The 20,322-nt window shown below is 37.5% G+C and overlaps 1 protein-coding gene across 3 annotated transcripts in view; it reads right to left on the bottom strand.

Moving 5' to 3' along the window:
* Positions 1-20,322, bottom strand: part of Grik2 (glutamate ionotropic receptor kainate type subunit 2) — a 664,662-nt gene extending 644,340 nt beyond the window's left edge. The window contains exons 1-2 of one of the 3 annotated variants that reach the window (XM_015499657.2): positions 20,296-20,322; positions 14,577-14,983 (exon numbers count right to left, since the gene is read on the bottom strand). In XM_015499657.2, the coding sequence (XP_015355143.1) occupies positions 14,577-14,691 (115 nt within the window). In that variant the 5' untranslated portion in view covers positions 14,692-14,983; positions 20,296-20,322. Of the gene's footprint in view, positions 1-14,576; positions 15,257-20,295 lie in introns of those variants that run through there. The other 2 variants (XM_015499664.2, XM_015499670.2) reach the window with 2 other exon arrangements.

The following is a 20,322-nucleotide window of genomic DNA, read 5'->3' as shown; positions in this document are numbered from 1 at the left end:
AGGATAAGAAGGCAGCAGAATACAACAGAGCAACTAGTGTAGCAATATGTAAATCAAGTGGATGTGTAACTGATGTGATTCTGCAATCTGTATACGGGGTAAAAATGGGAGTTCATAACCCACTTGAATCAAAATGTGAAATATGATATATCAAGAACTATGTAATGTTTTGAACAACCAACAATAAAAATTATAAAAAATAAGAAACCAACATCATTAATGCAAGAAAGATTACAAGTTGATAATTTTGAAAACAAAGAAGACTTGCTCACATAAATAGGCATTTTCCCTCAGTTGTCATGTGGCTCTAGGAGGGGAAGCCAAAGAGCTGCCATTCTCCCAAATGATGCATCTTGAGAATTTGTCTCTGAACATGGAGCAAGTGAGGCTGCTGCTCTAAATTTCCAAGAAGAGGCAAGTGTATCATCCAGAGCTATCTGGTGAATGCAAGAGTCCAGTCAGCAACAAAAACAAACCTGTAAAACTGTAGAGTCTGGAGCAGGGGCACACAACTGTAATTCCAGTGGCTCAGGAGGCTGAGGCAAGAGAATTGGGAGTTCAAAGTCAGCCTTAGCAAAAGCGAGGTGTTGGGGAAAACATATAATGGCAGCAGCACCCCAGAGAAAAACCCCAACATGACGTCTAACGACCCTCTTTCTCCTCTTTGTTTCTTTCACTGGCACGAAACGTTCCCGCTGGCGCCAAAGTTCAAACCCTGCTGGTGGGAAGCCTTAGCCCCAATAAGAATTAAGTTCTTGGGCTCCGGAACTGACATATGGAAGAGCTTGCCAATAAACCGGTGACCTGTTATCTACCTCAGCCCTGCTACCTCTCCTTAGACCTATATAAACACACAGCCTTTGGTAATAAAGTGGGAACCTCTTTGGTTAAAAAAAAAAAAAGAAGGAAATTTTTTCATAATTACTGGAAACTTTAATTATGTCTTTCTTTCCAATTACTCTATTACTTCAATACAGTAATGAAGAACCAGACAGGACACCAATGTTAAATAAATATTTGGTTAATTGAATCAAAATTGAAGTTGAAAATAGTTGATAGGAAGTTTTCAGTATCTTCCTTCAAAACCATAACATAAACTATCTTCCTTCACAACCATAACAAATTATTACTTTTTTATGGTAAATACATTTAGCTTTATCTCTCTTAAAAACTAATCCTGGAGAAAGAGGGAGACAGTGAGACTCTTATACTGAATAGGCTTTTTTTCTTATTAATATATACTTTGTTTTTATATTCAAATTTCATGAACTTATACATAATACAGAGTATCAATAAATAAACTTGATTAGTAAACAAATTATCTCCACATCTCATTTTCAAAATACAGTACTTTTAAATGATAGGTAAGAGTGTATCATTGTTTATATTAAAAATTTTAATATAGTCTGGTGACCTACAAGGAAATTTAAAATGCAGGAAATTCAAAGAACCTTGGAAAATTCACTTCCACTAATATTTACTTGTGGATATTAAGTTTAGTAAAATCAGAGGTTTTACCTAATGATATGAATGAATATCCTTGTATAAATGTAAATTTACTCATTTTAATCTCTACTGTGAATACTCTTTTACAACCTATTTGTATATAAAAATATCCTACACCAATAGAAATATTTATATCCTACACCAATCAAAAGGCCAAAGTTATAGTAATTCTAGAACTAAAATTACATAAATATTAGTAAAACCTACCGTGAAATTCATGCCATGCAAAAGGATTTTTGATAGATTATCTTCCAAAGAACTCAACACCACTGGATATGTTTTCTTGAAATCACACATTTACATGCTTTTGACTGATAAATTCTCTATGAAATATTCATTATTAAGAGAATTGAAATATTTTGACACATATTGCTGACCATACATGAATCCAAATAAGAAAATTTATGAGGAACAGTAAAGTTTAGTTTGAAGAGTTTCTTCAGTATTTACCTTAAAATTACCATTGGCATATGATTATGATTATTTTATTTCTTTGAAAATCTCTAATAAATCTACAGTCATCCTAGTTTTAAACTGTAATGTAAAAAAGATATCTCCTATATATAATGCTGTGTAAAATCTGCCAGATGGCAAGTTTAATTATAAGAATATATTTAATAAATTTATGTGGCTTACCTAATAATCAGTTAATATGGAAAACAATAATAATCTAGACAGATAAATATCTTTTTCTTTTTAATATTTTTAATATTATTTTAAAGCACATATGTGTAATTTTTGAGAATATACACCTGAAACAAATATATGAGCATTCTGGTTTAATTCTAAATATAATGTCCAAATTTCATCTGCTAGAATTATGACATAACAATGCCCCAGGGAATATAATCACACAGGTGATGATGGGGATGTAGTGGCCAGGATATTGTCCAAGAGATTTCTAGGAATACCAACTAGGCTGGCCACTGTTTTCTGCCTAAATTCTGGGCCATTATAAATTATTCAGGGCAATTTGATAAGTGCTGGTCCTCTCAATTACAGCAAATTTTTGCTAGAATTTCTTTCTGATCTATTAAAAATGATCTATTAGGGAAGTTGAAAAGGAAAAGTCCCACACCCATTCATCATCTTAGACATTATTTATAAAACAACACCTGTTTAAGCAACTGTTTAGGTTATGGGGTTGGTTATGTGAGCATGATTCTAAATGCAAAAGTTTGAAAAAGGCAATCTTTCAGTTGTTTGCTGACAGCCCCCCAACACAGTGCATTCTGTGAGGAATAATAAAATATCCAAGCCCTAATAACTATCTATAAAAATTGTTTTGAATAATCTATTCATGACAATCAACTACCAAGTCAAAAAGCTAAAGTGCCTACCCATTATAAACAGAGGAAATGTAAATTTAAAAGTCAAAAACTCCTTAGGATTATCTAGTTCAGTGCACATCCTCAACCTGCCTGAAAGTTTTGTTTCATTTTGTTTCTTTTAAGTATGGTTACTAACAGTTTAGGGATTTTTTGTTTTTGTTTTTGTTTTGTTTTGTTATTGTTGCTGTCATTTGTTTGTTTTGTTTTTTTCAATAAAGAACCAAGACCCACCTGAAAGAACTGTGCAGTTGTCAGAAAATACTTAGGAATAAATTCATTCAAAGAAGTAAAAGATTTCTACATTAAAAACTATAAAACACTGGCAAAAAAGAAAAATTGAAAAAGACACAACTGCATAAGAAGATATCCCATGTTCATGGAAAAGTAAAACATCTTAAACCACAGAATAGTGTTTTACCTTCTAATGCGCAACAAAGCTCAAAATCTGATCAAGGTCTCTAGTCAATGCTTGAATTTATTTGACAATGTGCATATCTGTTACTGACCTTTTGGACAAGGCAAAACTTGATTTAGATTTTAAAATATAGTTGATTTTAGAACAGCAAAAAGAAAGGAAATGTATCTGCAGAAGAAGTTGAGGATAAGTTATAGGAACATCACTTCTATTTCCTGAGAGATCAACCCAAATTCTCAGGGAAAGATGACTAAATAAAATTCTGGTCTGGCCTTCACTCACTGGAGGCAAGAACTCAAAACTACTATTATACACTCTTAATATCAGCTGTGCTGTGACTCAGGCTGCTTCCAGGAGTGGGAGAGTCTAGAATCAGGTTTAAAATAGGAGAGCATTTTTCAAGCATTTAACGCATTCTTCCAGTAGATTAACATAAAAATCCAGAGACTTCCTCTTTTCCAACTCACATCTTTGCAAATTACCTAATTACTCAAAAAAATAACCTCAGCAGCTATAATTTTTTCTAATATACCTCACATTCTAAAATTTAAGAAAATAAATTTCCAAATATGAATTAAATTGTAAATATAATACTTTTTTTTCAAATGGTTCCTTGAATTCTCTGATATGATTTCATTGCTTGGAAGAATGGGGGTTCTCCTGTCTCATTTTCCCCCTACCTGTCTCTGTGCTAAGCCCCAAAACACTGTATCATATCCTTTATAATAGAACCAAAAGTTAGCTTAAAGGCATTTATTTTATGGAAGAATAGTGAGGCTGGAGGTTTAGGGTGGCAACATAGTCTGTTCTCCCTTAAAGAGTAAGGCCCAGAAAGATTGCATAGACAGCTCCTTGATGAAGCAGCCAATGTAACCATAGAAAAGTGTCCAATTATACATTTCAAGCAATTGCAGCATATCAGAAAGTTCTTGAAACTTTCCTGAGTCAACACAAATGGGCAAAATTCAGTCACTGGCATGTCTTTAAAATTTGCATAACAACTAAAAGTTTATCATATGCAACTGAAGGATGAAGTATATATGAAATCAGGCATGTTTCAGAAAATGTTTGTGTACATAAACCAGAACTATGTACTTATAAAATAGAGAAAAAATTTAAAGCACAACACTTGGAATGACTGCTTTGCTAATTACTTTTAGGGATTTCTTTTTTGTCTTTACTTTTAGGGATTTCTTTTTTCCCACTTATTTCCTGGATATTTGAGAATAACAACAAAAGTCTTGTATAAAAAAGAAAAATAAATCAAATTGCATAGAACTATTTAAACAAAAGAAAGTTTATTCTCAACTTGTTTGTAATAGTTTCAGGTGCATTCCAAGAAATACTATTCAGTAACTTAGAAAAGCAGTTTGTCTTAAAAGTTTATGTACAATTTAAGAGATTGAATAAGCAGTGCATAGTGGCACATGCCTATAATCCCAGCTCTTGAGGCTGAAGCAGAAAGATCACAAATTCTGTGTCAGTCTGACAATTTAGCAAGATCCTGTCTCAAAACAACAACAAAAAGAAAAGGGCTGAGGATGTAGTTCACTGGCAGAGCATCCCTAGGTTCAATCTCCAGTGCTCTTCCTCCCAATAAAGAAAAGAAACAAAAATTCAAAAAAAAATTTGAGAGAATACAAAAATACAAAGTAAATAAACAACCACAATTTCAAAGAATTTTTTTTTTTTTTTTTGCTAATAATCTCAGAGCTCTGGAGAGATTCCTATTAATTCTGAAATTATCTTATTAGTTAAACAGATGGAAAGTAATACTCATTCTTCAGAAAAGAAAGTCAAAGATTAGTGAGATTTAATTAGTTTTCCTGATTTATAATTACTATATGACAAAGTCAGAAGTAAAATCTGTATCTGTACTAAATTCAGGATCTGAGGCAATGATCTCATCTAGAATTAGAAAAATATTACTAATTATGAACCCATTCTACTGAAAATGTTTTTAATTTTAGTTTAATCTTAAATTCTGATTAAAAAGAACTTTATTACATAATAAAAAATAAAAATTATATGCATGATTATTAATTATATTTACAAGTAAATATATAATATTTCAGTTAATAGAGCTCCCTTGGAACCAGGAATAAAACATTGAGAATTTCTTGGAGGTAATTTATTGTATCCCTCAAAGAAGCAAATAGTACTTTTAAAGTATCTTCCAATGGATTTTCCTTGAAACTAACTCATACTTTTCTTTGCTTAATCATTTGATCTGGCCATGTGCTAAGAAGACATTCCTTTATCTTCCTTCAGAATTTGCTTAGGAAGTATCAGAATGATGCTTGATTTTTGTATGTTAACCTGATTGCACCATGAGGTACCCAGATATTTGGTCATTCATTATGCATGTCTGTGAGGGTGCTTCTGAATGAGATTAGCATTTGAATCTTGAATCAAAAACTCAAGAAGCAGATTGTTCTTACTAATATGGGATCGTTTTATCTGCAGACTATGATTAAGACAATCTGTAATCTCAGACAAAGAATTTTTTTTTTTTGTATTTGTGGAAAGCAAAATCATGGCCATGTCCATCCTAGAAAAGTGTTGTACAACTAAGCCACAACCTCATTCCACAAGGACTTCTTAAAGGTTTCAATCATCAACAACATAGAGGGGTCCTTTGCTTGCATTTCAGTAATAAGAGAAAAGAGATGCATCTGTTCTTCATAAAATGCTAGCACTGGACCACAAAAATCACTGGACTGCCTGTTGCAGACCAAAGACTTTCCTGTATGTAAACTCCTACACACAGGAGTTTAAACCCTGCAATCTAAATATAAACTCTATAAAAGTGAGGCCTTCTTTATAAGCTGGTCCACTGTCTCAAAGCTCAACTTCTTAATTTATACCCAAGTTCCTTTGGGGGGGCTAAGCCTTCCACCAATAATGCATTTCTCCCTTCCCTTTCCTATCACACAGTTTTTTCCCAGGCCCCAGTCAGAGTCCCATCACTCCTGTAAAAATTCAATCTCCTTTAAAGAATAATTGTACATATTCTTTGTATTGCACAATTGGTATTTAATATGAATATATCTTTTCTCTTTTACTGGATTACAAATTCCTTGAGATCAGAAATTGGGTCTTAGAAATCTATTTTCAAGATGCATGAAACATAGTATGTACTCAATTACATTTGTTGAATTAATTGATGTGACAGAAGTTTTGATCACCGCGAAAAGAGGACTTGGCAGGCATGGGGAATTGATAGGAAGAGAACTGCTGGAGTAAAAGAGAAACCAAGCGATGAGATAAGTCCTATGAAAGTAAAGAAGGGGAAAGAAAGTAGACAAATGCCTAAGGTAGTAATCGAAACCTATGGTTCTTCCTAAAACTAATGTAAAGCACAGGGAAACAGAGGCTATCCTGAAAATAAAAGCATAATTCAGAAAAAAAGCATCACTAGATTGGCAGTGAGGGTAATTGTGTTTGGGTCTAAAATTGGACACTAAATAGTTGTGACTCAGAACTATATAACTGCTTTTGGCAAGTCATCTCTAAACTTAGGTTATTAGACTTGTTGATCTCTAAAGTCCGCTTTGGATTAGATAATCTAGGATCCTCTACTTTTCATTCATCTTGAGAGTACTCCTTTCATTTCTTCTGGAGAGAGAGGGACCTAAACACACTAAGAGTTATGATGCACCAAATTCAGAAGATTCAGTAAGTAAAAAGAAAGGCAGGATCAAAAGGACAAAGTAACATAGACCATATATCTATGAATATACTGAAACTTCAGAAACAGAATTCTTTAATATCTGCTTTGTTTATTTGATCACTTTAACCAGGCAATATTCCCAGAGTGATAGGTCAACAACTTAGAATGAGAATGAATTGGAGACAGAAATGAAAGCTACTTATTTTAGTTCAATGATGAAAAATTAGATGACTGATTTAAAAGGAGGTAAAAAGCATTAAGGATCTTTCTGATTGAGAGGAAGTATTCCAATGTAAGAATATCATCAACATCATATTTAAAATAATCAGATAGCTCAAAGATTTGGACTAATACAAGCAAACAAAAAAAAATTCACAAAGTACTGAGATATCTAGCAGTAAATATAGAACAGACTATGTATCAAATGTCATTAACTTCTCTTTTTTCTCAGCCTCCCATTCACATCAGTGTTAATCACTCAGCACTCCCTTAGGCACCCAGTTTCTCTTTGGTATCTGAGCATCTCTGTCACACACAGAATCGATTGATCTAATAAACTCATCCTAACTCTATAGTCTTGGGACTATGTGCTCTCTCTTCCAGAATATATTTGTTTTAAAACAGGTCATGGGAGACAGCAAATGTTGAACCAAAAAAAAAAAAAAAAAAGACTGATAGAATTAGATGTATCTGCAGGGAAAATATCTGAAAGACACAATCTCCCCAGCCGCTTTTGGATCTTCACATGTGGCCCTGCTGTCTAGTGACCCAGCTCTACAAAATCCAGAAGAGAATGTTCAGTTTCTCATTAAGGAAATAAAGGGCTTAAATTAATCTGTAGACATAAACCTAAGTACCACATGCTATATTTGAATACTGCTGTCATTGAACAGGAGACTCAAAGTCCAAATGCAAAACTAAAATGAATAATAAAAATCCTACAGGAAGGTTTTCAGAGTCTTCTTTAATCTTGCACTCACATTATCATGGATAAATTTTATCAGATTAGCTAACTGTCCCTTTGAAAATATAAAAATATAAAGTGGCCCTAAGAGTATGTGGCAAATAAACTTTACTCATTTATGGATCAATGAGAAAGAAGACAAGCCTTAGAGAGAAAGCCTTAGAGAACCTTCTGAATGTGGGCTAAGCTGGAAGGTGAAAACAGGTGACCTCAGGGCCACATTCATCCTGATAAATGCTTTTGGTTTGCCCAATTTGAGTTTTTTAAAAAGTCTTCAAAATTGTGTATAATTAAAATTAGTAAGATTTTCATGTGAAAATTTGTGTTTCAGGTCTATCTGGAAATATCAAAGGATCTGTCAACATCAAGTAGTCAATTTCACATGACAAGAGACAGTTAAATGAATAATCTCACAAGAGACTGAGGTTTGGCTTTTACCTGGAACTGACTGTACCTGGATTTTTCCAATGTAGAGCAAGAAATTGCCCTTTTTCGGGAAGGCAAAGGAATTTGAATGAACTAAAATATTTAATATGATTGCAAAAGTTTTAGTGAGGAAAAAATCAGGATTACAAAGACAATATTAAATACCTTGATAGTTATTATTGTATTAAAACTGCAGAAAAAAAAATATTCCTTTACTATCTGTAAACTTTCTCTACTATAAAAAGCTTTGTTTATAAGAAAAAAATTATCAGTATCAAAACTTTCAGAGAAAAGTAAAATCTAGGTTATTTTTTAAGTTGCAGAAAAGAAAGAATTTATCTTTGACACCCTCAACACACTGTACACACTCAAAGATTCAAAATGTCATTTGCTTTTAAAATGAAAGAGATCTTTAATTCCATTTATTAAGTCAGCTCTTAAAAAATATTTCCTTATTGAAACTTGGTCCTAAACCTAGGTTCACAGTACACGATGAAGGTCTCAAGAAGGCTTATTTAACCTACATTAAATCTTGATAACGCATTAATGAGTCTTTTAAAGGGATAATTTTAATTCCCCAATCTTCAACCATAAAGACTATATAGTGCTAATCTGCCTTGCCCTTTCAATTAAACTTGTTAAGGGCGTTCTATTTAGTCAGCACCCTGAATAGGCCATTAAAATTCTTGTTCAGTAAGAGTTGTGTTCAGTGCTCTGTTGTTTTAAATTCCATTAAATCCAAATGGTCTTTATCACCCCATGACCACTGTGACTTCAATCAGCCAATTTAATTACCTTACAAAATTGTCAGCAGAAGCAGCAAAGAAAAACAGGAAGCCCTATGACGTTATCAGATTGAAACCTTCCTCTTCAGTGTTTAATCTAGACTAGTCAATAATGATGATGTGCACCTACTTCCTTCCATTTCATCGGCTTTTGACCTTCCCTTTCATGCTAAGATTGAGGGTTTAAGATTCTTTTGGAGGACTTCTAATACTTTGATAAGTGGACTACAAATTGAAAGTCCTTAGAAGATAAAGCTTCACTACCCAAATGAAAAACAATCAACACTTATATTTCAATATATTATACTATGCTACTGAGAAGGTCTCCTGCATACCCCAAGTTCTATGCATGCAGTGGACTAATGATTTATGCATAATACATTTGAAAGAAAGTGAACTACTTTGGGCTCTGATGATGCTTTGAAATTTCTAGGAAATAAGTGTAACTGGGGCTACAGTAACACAACAAAATCTGAAAACCATAAGGAGAAAAGAAAGTAATTTCTACCACATTAACCCTAAAATTTTTCCACAAAGAGCAAAACATTTTATTTATCAGAAATCATGATAACAAAATGGCATAAAAGATTATGTCACCATATCGTAGACAACACTTAATTTTATGGGGAATAGACTTGAAAAGGCTTTGATAATCAATGAGACATTCTCATTTGATCTTTGATATTTTCCTCCTTTGTGTGAAACGAATTTACATTAACTTTCCTGTGCTGAGTAAATGTTGAAACAGTGTCATCTGAGGATTCAGGGAATTAACACACTACAATGATCACTTGCATTAAACCCAAAACCAAAACTTGTCTCAAAAACAGTCTCTGAGGGATGGGATTGTAGCTCAGTGGTAGAGTGCTTGCCTAGCATGTGTGAAGCACTAAATTCGATCCTCAGCACCATATAAAAATAAATAAAATGTGTTGAGTTTCCTGTGCCTGGGTGGAGGAGTGGTATTTCTACAGGACAGAAAGATCTCTCTTCAGTCATTTTCTGAAAGGATTGCTCCTCTGTTGGTGGATCACATAAGATAATTATTTAAAACTTTAAGAAAAAGCAAGAACTTATGGGGAAAACTGATTTAAAAAAAAAAAAAAAAAAAAAGGTGTGCCTGTTGTGTTGGCGATTTTGGAAAAGATCTCCCTCTCTTGCATTCCAGAGCTCAACTGAGCAGGTGTTGGGTTTTATCTGTTGCAGATAGTGGTGTATATCACTTCCCCATCCCCGCCTCCCAAGAGTCAGTTTTCCTGCTTCCAGATGTAAGGCCACTCCCCCCTCCCGCCCACTTCACTTCCCAAAGGAAGAAAAATCTCTTTCAAAGAACTTGTGGAGAGTGGCAGCTTTCAAGCTCAGTCAATTCATTCACATTCCTCGATGGTGCAATACATCTGCTACCAATTATTATATCTGGGAGCACATGGGATGCCCAGAAGAATAGGGGAGTTTCCCTATGAACACTTTCCGTTGCTTTTCACGTAGTGGGTTTTATCTTGTGCGCCACCCCTGACCTGGGTGGCGGCCTCCACCTTTGGCGAGTGTGAAAGGCGGTGACTGCACGCTGTGAGGTGGACGCATGGCCCATGTGCAGTGTCTAAGAGATCCCAGCGCTTTGGGGAGGGAAGATGGCATATCGCAAATCTTTTAAGATAGCCGCTCTACCGGCTTCCTCAAAAGTTGGGTCGCAACATCAGAAGGTAAGAAAGTGACCTCCCATATACTCAGCTCCTAGAAAAGAACTATCTTGGAAAACTGCCCAGAAGTTTGAAATAAAGTTTAGGTTGATGGCTTTGCTCCTAGTTTTCTAAATTCCAATTCGTGTCAAGGCTGAATAATAATTTGATCTGGAAGATCAGAAACATAATGCTTCGGAGGGGGGCGGTGATTCCTTAAAGATGATGCTTAAACATCATCTTCCCAGACTGAGAGCCGGGATGCCAGCCCGGTGCAGTGCCTGAGGGGGCTTCTAAGCTTTATTCGCGCTTCCCGGGGCGAGGGTCCGAGCAGACCCAGAAGGCGGAAGAGAAGGACCCTCTAAAGCAACAAAAGAAGAAACATTAAAAGCCCAGTTGCGGCTTTGGACCCGGAGACTGGAATTAAGGGCCACACCCCCTCGGACAGAAGGATCTCGCCTCCTCCGCCCTCCACAGCAGCGAACCCGGCCTGGAGCAGCTGCGGAGGAACAAAGGTGCCTCATTTACATAACGCTGGGGCGCGCCGGGACGCGCGGCACAAGAGGCGCCTGGGCTCGGGAGAGGCCTGCCTCGGGGAGTTGCAGGCTGGGCTCCCAAAAAAGCCACGGCGAACGTCTGAGTTGGCCTGGGACAGGGGAACTAAGATGCATCTAACCCCACAAAAACATGCCCGCTGGGTGGGCGCCGGGGAGAAGCCAAGTTGCGCTGACTCTGGATCCAAGGCAGTGGAAGGGCCCAATCCGGAGAGAGGCGCCCACCCTTTAGCCTGCGCGTCTGCAGGTGACCCTTGACTAGCCCTCTGGTGCTTTACTCACTGCACCCGGCTGCCTTAAAGCTTTGGGAAAGAACCCTGGGTCAGCACCCAGAAGGTGTTTGCCTAGCCGCTGCTGAAGAGCAGGCCACCGTGCGCAGCCTGGCGGGAGTCAGGCCTCCCGTGGGAAGGAGGCGTTCCCGGGAGGAACTGCAAAGTTTTCTTGGGTACTAGGAAAGAGTAACGTTGCAAAGTCGGAAACTTGCTTCGCGAGGGCGTGTGTGCCCACTGTACTGTGGTGTGTGTCGGGGCGGGGGAGAGGGGAAAAGGCAATGAGAGAAAGGGGAAAAGGTTAAGGGAGGGGAAGACGCTGCGCCAGCAGAAATGGGCGGGGAAGAGAAAGTATGCTGCTAGGGTCTGCACCCTGAATGGGGGCTGCTCCTAGCTCCACTAGCGGTGATAGGAGGAGACAGGGTCGAGTCACAGTTCCAATAGAGACAAGGGGAAGGACTGTACAGAGCTCCTGAGGGTGGATTTCTACAGTCAACGCGGAAGGGGATGCTGGCGTGGCCGCCAGGCAGGGCTTCACGGTTGCCATAGTGCCGCGGCTGAAGCGCCCGGCGCTTGGCAGCTAGTAGCCTCCCGGGTGAAGGATGGAAGGACTCTATAGGCTGCCCTTTCCCCCAGGGAGGCGGCGGGCCCCACCAGCACCCAAATGTCTGCCACCGCCCAAGAGCAGCAGCTGTACTACCATCCCCGACCCTTTTTCTTCCAGGGCACAGGGCCTGGGTTGAGGCACTGGCTCGTCTTTAGAGCCAAAGTTGAAAATAATCACTCTCGAATAACTTATACTCTCTTAACCAACCATCCAATCCACTCAGAATGTTTTCCACAGAAGAAAATAAAACTCCCACCGTTGCACCAAAATAGTCCAGACAGGGAAATGTTCCAGTGATTACAATGTACACATTCCTTCCCCACAACTCAGGTCAGGTATCAGAGAAAATAGATCTCCACGTGGAAGATGTTTAAAGTTAATATAAAAAATAGCAAGTTATTTAGAGACTGACTCTTGGTTTAGGGTATCAAGGTACTAGTGTGGAGGTCTTTTCCTACTACCCTATTTCTTAAGAGTATTCTTAGTTAGAGTTAGTCTAGGAAAATGTATTTTTGTGTATGTGTCAGCTCTTTTGGAAAGCTGCTATACACTGTGCTACAGTCGCCAAGATTTTTAATATGAAGATATGAAAGGATCAGCGAATGTAACAATCTAATGATTCAGCAAATATTGTGCAGCAATAATTAAATCTTTAGAGTATTGGTGTCAGTTTTTGGCTCCAAGTCCTGCCCCCCACCACCCCATCCAAAAACACTAATTCACACTTATTCACAAAAACACACCACAAGATTCCTCAGAATTCTACATAATACTCAAAATTTCACGCAAAACTATCACACAGTAGCACTTACCATATTTGAAGTAGAACTGCTGAAAACACAATTTCCAATAATATAGGGACCTGTTTAAGCCTCTCCAAAGAAATAAGCCTTCCTGTAGATGCTTGTTGCTAAGAGCAACATACTTAAGTACCATCTAAAGACAAGAAGAAAGCAGGGAAACTACATCTAAAACCTATTGTTTCTTTCATCATTATCAGCCTTCTTGACTACATATGTCTATAAATGTGTCTATTGAAGTGAAAGGTGAGGTTCCCTTTTCTAACATGTGAAAGGACCTCTACCTTATTTCTACAGATTCTATGACAGTTCATGTAAAACACACACACACACACACACACACACGAAAAATAGAAGATGCTGTTGGTGTTACAGAAGATTCAAGCAATCATCCTTTGCTTTAAGTTGTACTTAACAACTTAATGCATCCACTTTTATTTCAAAGACATACACTCAGAAATATATGGTTTGGTGCACTCTTTGGTCTAAATCCACTCAAACTGACAAAAGAGGCGCCTCAGTGTAAGCATTTACCCTGTTGGCTTCCTCCTCTCTTGCCCCTACCTACTTTAGGGAACTTTATCTAATTCAGCTTCTTACTAAAAACTCCAGTGGCCATGAAGAGCAGCTGAACCTTCCTACACTTAATTTCCTCTAAGCAAACCTGACCAGGGCTTGCACTGGAGTCCCACTGTTGAGATTTTTCTTCAAGCTCCAAAGAAACCTTGATTCCTAGGAAAGCAATAAATTCTCCTAAAATGTAACTATCTCAGGTCTTTTATCATGCCAGAGTGAAATAAAGATGCACACTAGACCCAGTACACAATTTTCTTACCCCCCTATCCCCAGTTACTACTATACATCATCTATTAGTCCAGGACTCAGAGAAAAGCTGTGAACAGACTCATCAAGTTAAACAAACAAACAAAACTGTCTTATGGCTATTTCACTCCAACTGAGCAGAGTCCTCCCCTTAAGGAAAGCCTTGAATTTTAGGATACTTTTTAAAGCTTCGCAACCCAATAAGGACACCACAAGCTAAGAAAGCTTTGGAGTAATAGAAAAAGCTCTCCGACAAAAGAAATCAAATGGGCTAGCGCCTTTCTTTTGCACGTGAGGACTTGGTCTGGGCGGAAGTGGACAGAAGCAACTCCCCAGAGTTACCAGACACTAATTCATCAGCTCTGCAAGCTAAGAGGCTTGCAGCTCTGGCGCTCACTTTTGCTCTGACCTCGCAGCCCTCCGAGCCAGAAAGGCTCTGGGGGAGACACGCAGACGCGGAGGCTGGTGGAGCCCTTAGCGTCATCACCATCTCTCTGGCTTGCTACTGTGGAGAGGTGAATGCAGCGACCACTACCATACATTGACATTCCCTTCACCTTCCCGCGGCTAAAAATAAAGATACACGAAAATAAATGAAAGCACAAGGGTTCTTTAAAACCGGGAGGCATCAGAGCAGTGAGTAGGTTGGAAAGCACGGAGCCCACCGCCAGCCTGAGTGAACCCGCCTGTTTACATCCGGCTGCCTCGGAGCCGGATGCCTGGCAATGGGGATGGGAAATCTTACCAAATCTTAATACATGTGTGGTTCCTTGAGAATATCCAATCCACAGTAAACAGAGCAGGAGTTTAATGGAGCGCCTGAAGACTAGATTACTTAGAATCGGGGAAATAATCTTCATGGTGTTTCTGTGCCTACACGCGCGGCACCCACTTCCCCGATCTAGCGTTTGGCTCCCGGTTCGGGCTGGAATGAGGATGCGTCGAGTGGTAGCCGCAGACACGATCACGGCATGGTCACAGAAAGAGGAAGGAGTCTCCGCTTCCCAAACCCATTAGCAATCGCTGCATGTTCTTCACTCACTGCGCCAAGGAGCAATCTTCCACTGCAAGGGATGGTGGGACATCCATGTTAGTCGGGGAGCATCCGGCAGAAATCCAGCACGCACACCCACAATGTCCGGCCGCGCGAGCCTAGGGATGCAAAAGAGGAGCAAAATCAATAGGAAATCCAGCCTTGGATATGGACGAGGTGTTGAGGGCTTGACAGTCCCGGTACAAAAGCCGCTTTGCTCGCAAAGGTTTTGCCAGGCCCTATTCTACTGCACTGCTGCACAGCTTCTGACGTGAAGCCAAGATTAAGTGAGAAAAATTGAGATCGCTGCTCGCCTGTTAAGGCTCCCTGCCAGTGAGCTTCCCAATATCTATTATGCAACCGATCTGATAGCCCGCCTTGAGTTGTAAGAAAGAAGTCGGGATTTATTTACGTGTTGAAAATTGCTTTGATTTTTCAATAAGACACTGCTAAGAGAGTGACTGGTGTGTGCAAGCAGACTTCTTAACAATCAACTGATGAATTTTAATAAATGACTAGCTAAGTCAAAGAAGTCACTTTGCCTAGAAATTGCAAAGATGAAGAAGGAGGAGGAGGAGGAGGAGGAGGAGGAGGAGGAGGAGGAGGAGGAGGAGGAAGAGGGGGAGGAGGAGAAAAGAAAATGAAAGAAAGAAAGAAAAAGAAAGAAAGAAAGAAAGAAAGAAAGAAAGAAAGAAAGAAAGAAAGAAAGAAAGAAGAGAAAAGCTCTAAGGAATTTATTGCAAATCTAACTTGTGGATAGGTTGAAAGAATTGCTTATACTTTTTAAAATTTTGACTAGGAATGAATATAGAGTGGGATGCAATTGTAGAGGTAAATGTAGTTTTTAAAAACTTGAGTGAAGCATTTCTTGATTACTAACCAGAGTAAAGAGAGATTTCTTCAAGTGAACTTTTAGGGGAGAAATGTTAACTTAAAATGAGAATATTATATTTCCCCACTCACTATAGCTCATATAAAATAATTTACATATATAAAAGACAATAAAGTTTTAATTCATGAAGCAAACTCCAAAGGACTTTTATGCTAAAAAAAAAAAATCCTATTTTGGTTTTTGGATTTTTTTTCTTTAAACGGTGGAATATGGGATCATAGCTTGATCAACATTGAGTGTCAGAGCTTTGTCTCAAATAATCTTATTATTTGTTAGTTTTCTGTTGGGAACACTTAGAGTGTCCTCTCTAGGCTTGCATAAGTAGCAATTTAGAGGAAACAGTAAATATTTTTATCACTGAAATAAGTAAATATAAGTAATATCATATTGAAAATACTCAGGGCTAGCTAGAATTTTATAAGTAAATACTAACATATATAGCATATAAGTAAAACTAACATGTATAGCAACTGTTAATATTTTTAACTGATTAAGCAGCACAAAAGGCAAACTATTGAACTTCAACATTACCATTAAATAATTTTTTCTTAACCAAATAATAGGACATAGGTTAAACCTTATGAAAACTTATGATTGTATATTATTTGAAGACTATCTAATTTTAAAAATAGTGATATGAGTACTATTTAAGTCCTGTTACGTTTCTTCCAAATAGCATGAAAACATAATGTCTCCATTCTATTATAGTAATTTTTCAATCTGTATTTTCTTAAGACATTATAAAATGCTGATTCAAAAAGGAATCTACATTTTGCAAAGGCACTTAGTGGCATTGATTTTTTAAAGATGGAGACATAACTGCAGTGTCAAAAATAAGTATCATGAATCGCTAGTTCTGCAGTCTAGCAGGCAATTCAATCAAATAAGTCGACTATTTGAGCACTTTAAAAGGAACACCTAGTGTTCAAAACAAGGGTATCTAGCGACTCCTTCAGTCCATGTTTAAAATATCTCTTGTAAAACGTACAGCCCAACATGTTCTATCTTGTATTTGTTGTCTCATTTCATTCCATTCTGTTTGTTCATTTTCTTTTTGATCCTAGTAGAGATAATAAGGACTGCCAGGCAAAAATAAATATTCTTAGTTTTTCCATCTTCCAATGCAATTGATATCTACTACCTGAAAAATAGCACATTCTTTTATGGCTAAACAAAAGACTGCAATTTTTGCAGTGTAGTTGGCATATAGTGTGACCCGAGAAAACAAAGTGCACCATAACTCCTTGTTCAGGTATTCTGTTAACATAATGGAATTTGTCCTAACAGTTGTAATATATCTTCTTAAAACTTATATTCCAGACTATGTACTTTATGTGGGGTTATTTGTTGAATGTCTAATTAAAACAGTGAAAGATCAAAGTTCCAGATTCATGAAGTTCATAAACAATAAACAGTTAAAAATAGTCTAGTATAAATTTTTCTTACAACTAATTGGTCCCCCAAAGAACCAGTTTTGCACATCTGCTAAATTAGGTTCATTTACATCCATCAACTAAGTTGAGAAGTTTAAGTTGCAACTGACAGCAACCCCACCTGTCCAATTGAACTTCTGCAAGACTGGGGAACGACCTTTCTTCAGGACCATGGACAGCGCTTCAGGCATAGATTTATTCTGGAGTTGTCATTGAAAGTAGTACAGTGAATGGGTAATATGCCATTTGAAGTGACAACATGCATATTTCTATTACACAGAGTCAAGTAATTTGAATTATTTCAGAGTACATTGTCAAGAGGATAATTTTTTCAACTGTTTTGTGTATATTTTTCACTAACTGGATTGCTTGACATAACCAGGATGTGCTGTCATCTCTTTCCAGGGCACACTACTACAAAAGCCACTTACATTCACTGTGCAATCCCTTATGAGCACTAAACTATTTTTTTCTCAGTACAAAAAAAAAATGCCTGAAAGACTACAAAGAATTCAGGATAAAGAAACATGCTGTCAGTATTCAGTGGCTAAAGACATTTCTAAAATGTACAATTAGTTTTCACTCTCAATTCTCCACCTCCAGATTTCCATCTGTTATGAGGATAACAAGATTAATTCACATTCTTTCTTATTAAACTTCACTCACTCTCCAGAACTAGAACAACAAAACCCACAAAATTTACTTCCCCAATACAACAAAATAATTTGGTGGTGTAATAGATGCCACAATATGTGAAAAAGTTGAAGTTATCACAAGTTTCTTCATAATAAGGACACTATCATCATAGTTTTGAGGTTATGAAGAATTTATAGACACTATATAGTATTTAACTGACATGGTTTAACTCTTCTTCTTCTTTTTTTTAACTATGACAATTCTGTAATTCGCTCCTTTTGTAAGGGAAAAGAAAAAAACTTCAATTGGGTGTCAGGTTATCATTTATATTTAGTAATAGCAACATTTAGTTGCCTTATTGTCATTTTAACTACATGGCAACCTTAATTTCTAGAAGTCAAAGCTTTGTAGGTTCCAAGGTCAAAGCAGAGATTAAAAGAAAAACTGCAAACACACAGTTATGTACACAGAGAAGAGATATGTCTAAAAGTAAGCCTTGAAAAATATACCACGGAAGGTTGACATGAAGAAATATCAAGCCCATGATAAAAGAAGAAAATACATATCACGTTCTTGCAAAGCTTGTTACAACAACAACAACAATCCATTAGCTTCATAGTTCAATATATATATATGGTATTTGCTGACACTAATGACCTCTTATTCTTGGGCACTATTACTTCAGAAGCAATTTTAGTTTCCTATTCTCCTGTGAAAATGAATCTTATTCTAGTTAGCTGCCACCTGCTGGGGCATGAACAAATGTGTAATAATCCTTATAGCACAACATTTAAAAAGGCAATGCCTATACCTTTGGCTGGAAATATATATCCCAGAGTAACCTGAATTTCATAGGTGTTTCAAAGGTTCTTCCATGCTAGATCTACATTTCATTTTTTTCACATGTATTTCTTATTAAGAATTCCAACTGACTTGTTACTAAAGTCATGCTGTTATGTGACATTTGAGAGACCTCATCTTGTAGTAACACCTAACTTATTCTTTCATGCAAGTGGCATGCTGTATTGCAGCTTAGCTAAAATAAACAGCCTGCTCATCCATGGGATTAAAGAGGCCAGAGAATAAAGTCAAGGCTGAGATCAGTCAAAACCACACTGTTGCATACTTGTAATTCACTCTTCCTAACTAAGAATGCTATGCTAGCCCTTGTGATTCTGAATACATTATCAGCTCTTCTGATAACATTCTATTGCATTGATGATTAATGACATTTAGAATTTTAATTAATTTTAGATACTTAAAATGAATGTGTCTTAATTAAGAAATTAAAGTGGAATAGATTTATGTATCCTGGAACCTTTTTTTTTTTTTTTTTAAATCAGCTTTGCAATCTTCAGAGGGTTTAAATAGCAGAAACAAACAGGTAATGACTTGTAGGCATCACTCATTCTCTATCACCTTCCTTCTGTGCTTTTTTGTTTGTTTAGCACATAAGTTACTAAGGCCATTGGCAGGAAGTTGATAACCTGCCTTGGTTGTTCTAGAAACGCATTCTACAAAAAGTTACAAACTAATGAACTAGGAAAAGTGGAGATTGAAGTACAATTGTCTATTTTCTAGCAATTCAACTACAGACTAAGATTCAAATGAATCAATCATCTGTGAAATGAAAATAATAATTAATCCATAAGAATTTCTGATGACAGAATAGAGTCTGAAGAGGAAGAACTGATAAAAAAATAATAATCTGTGAGTTAGGGAAAGGATGTAGTAAGTTAGATACATATTCTCTATTCCCTAAATTGGAAATTATTATCTAAGAAGCCTCAAACCCGTCCTGTTGTTCAGTTTACACACACATACACACACACCCCTATCGTCTCAAAGGTAAAATATTAGGGGATGCGGTTTGTTAACAAAGTTCTTAAGGCTGATGATCCACCTCAGGGACACTACCCACTCCTTACCCTAATGGGACGCCCCTCGTAGTTTGTTTGTTGTTGTTGTTGTTTTCCAGAAGCTCTTAATACTGGCGTCAGTTAAAATAATGTCTATACTTCCTCAGCTCAGAACTAAGGAGCAGGGTTAATGGAAGGATACACGGACGGAACCAGAGATGGAGAGTCGTCAGACCCGCAGGCAGCTACACAGCTTCTTGCCATCTGTCTCACTCTCTTCGCCTCGCGTGAGTCCCCGTAGCTGAGGCCACTTCCTGACACATCAACTTATTACATTATTTTATGTGAAGAATATGAGCGCCTGCAGCCAAAAGGCCACTTGCATCCTTGACAGGAATTGACTGAGTCGAGTGGGACAAAGCCGCTCATCGCAAATAGGTCCAGCAGGTGCCTCCAGAGCGCTGGACTCCTCCGTGGCGCTGCTGTTTGCCTTCTTCCATCTCTTCAGGCAGAAAAATGCTCCTCGCCCACCCACTGGCCCTCCCGTCCTCAAGGGAAAAAACACCTCAGGAAGAAGCCCCAAGCGGAGCCCACCGCCAGGGAGTCCTTACCTTGAGCAGGGGTGAGGTGGGCGGGGA

Source organism: Marmota marmota, unplaced genomic scaffold, assembly GCF_001458135.2.
Source record: "Marmota marmota marmota unplaced genomic scaffold, marMar, whole genome shotgun sequence".
Lineage (NCBI taxonomy): Eukaryota > Metazoa > Chordata > Mammalia > Rodentia > Sciuridae > Marmota > Marmota marmota.
This window is presented reverse-complemented; position numbering and strand designations above follow the sequence as displayed.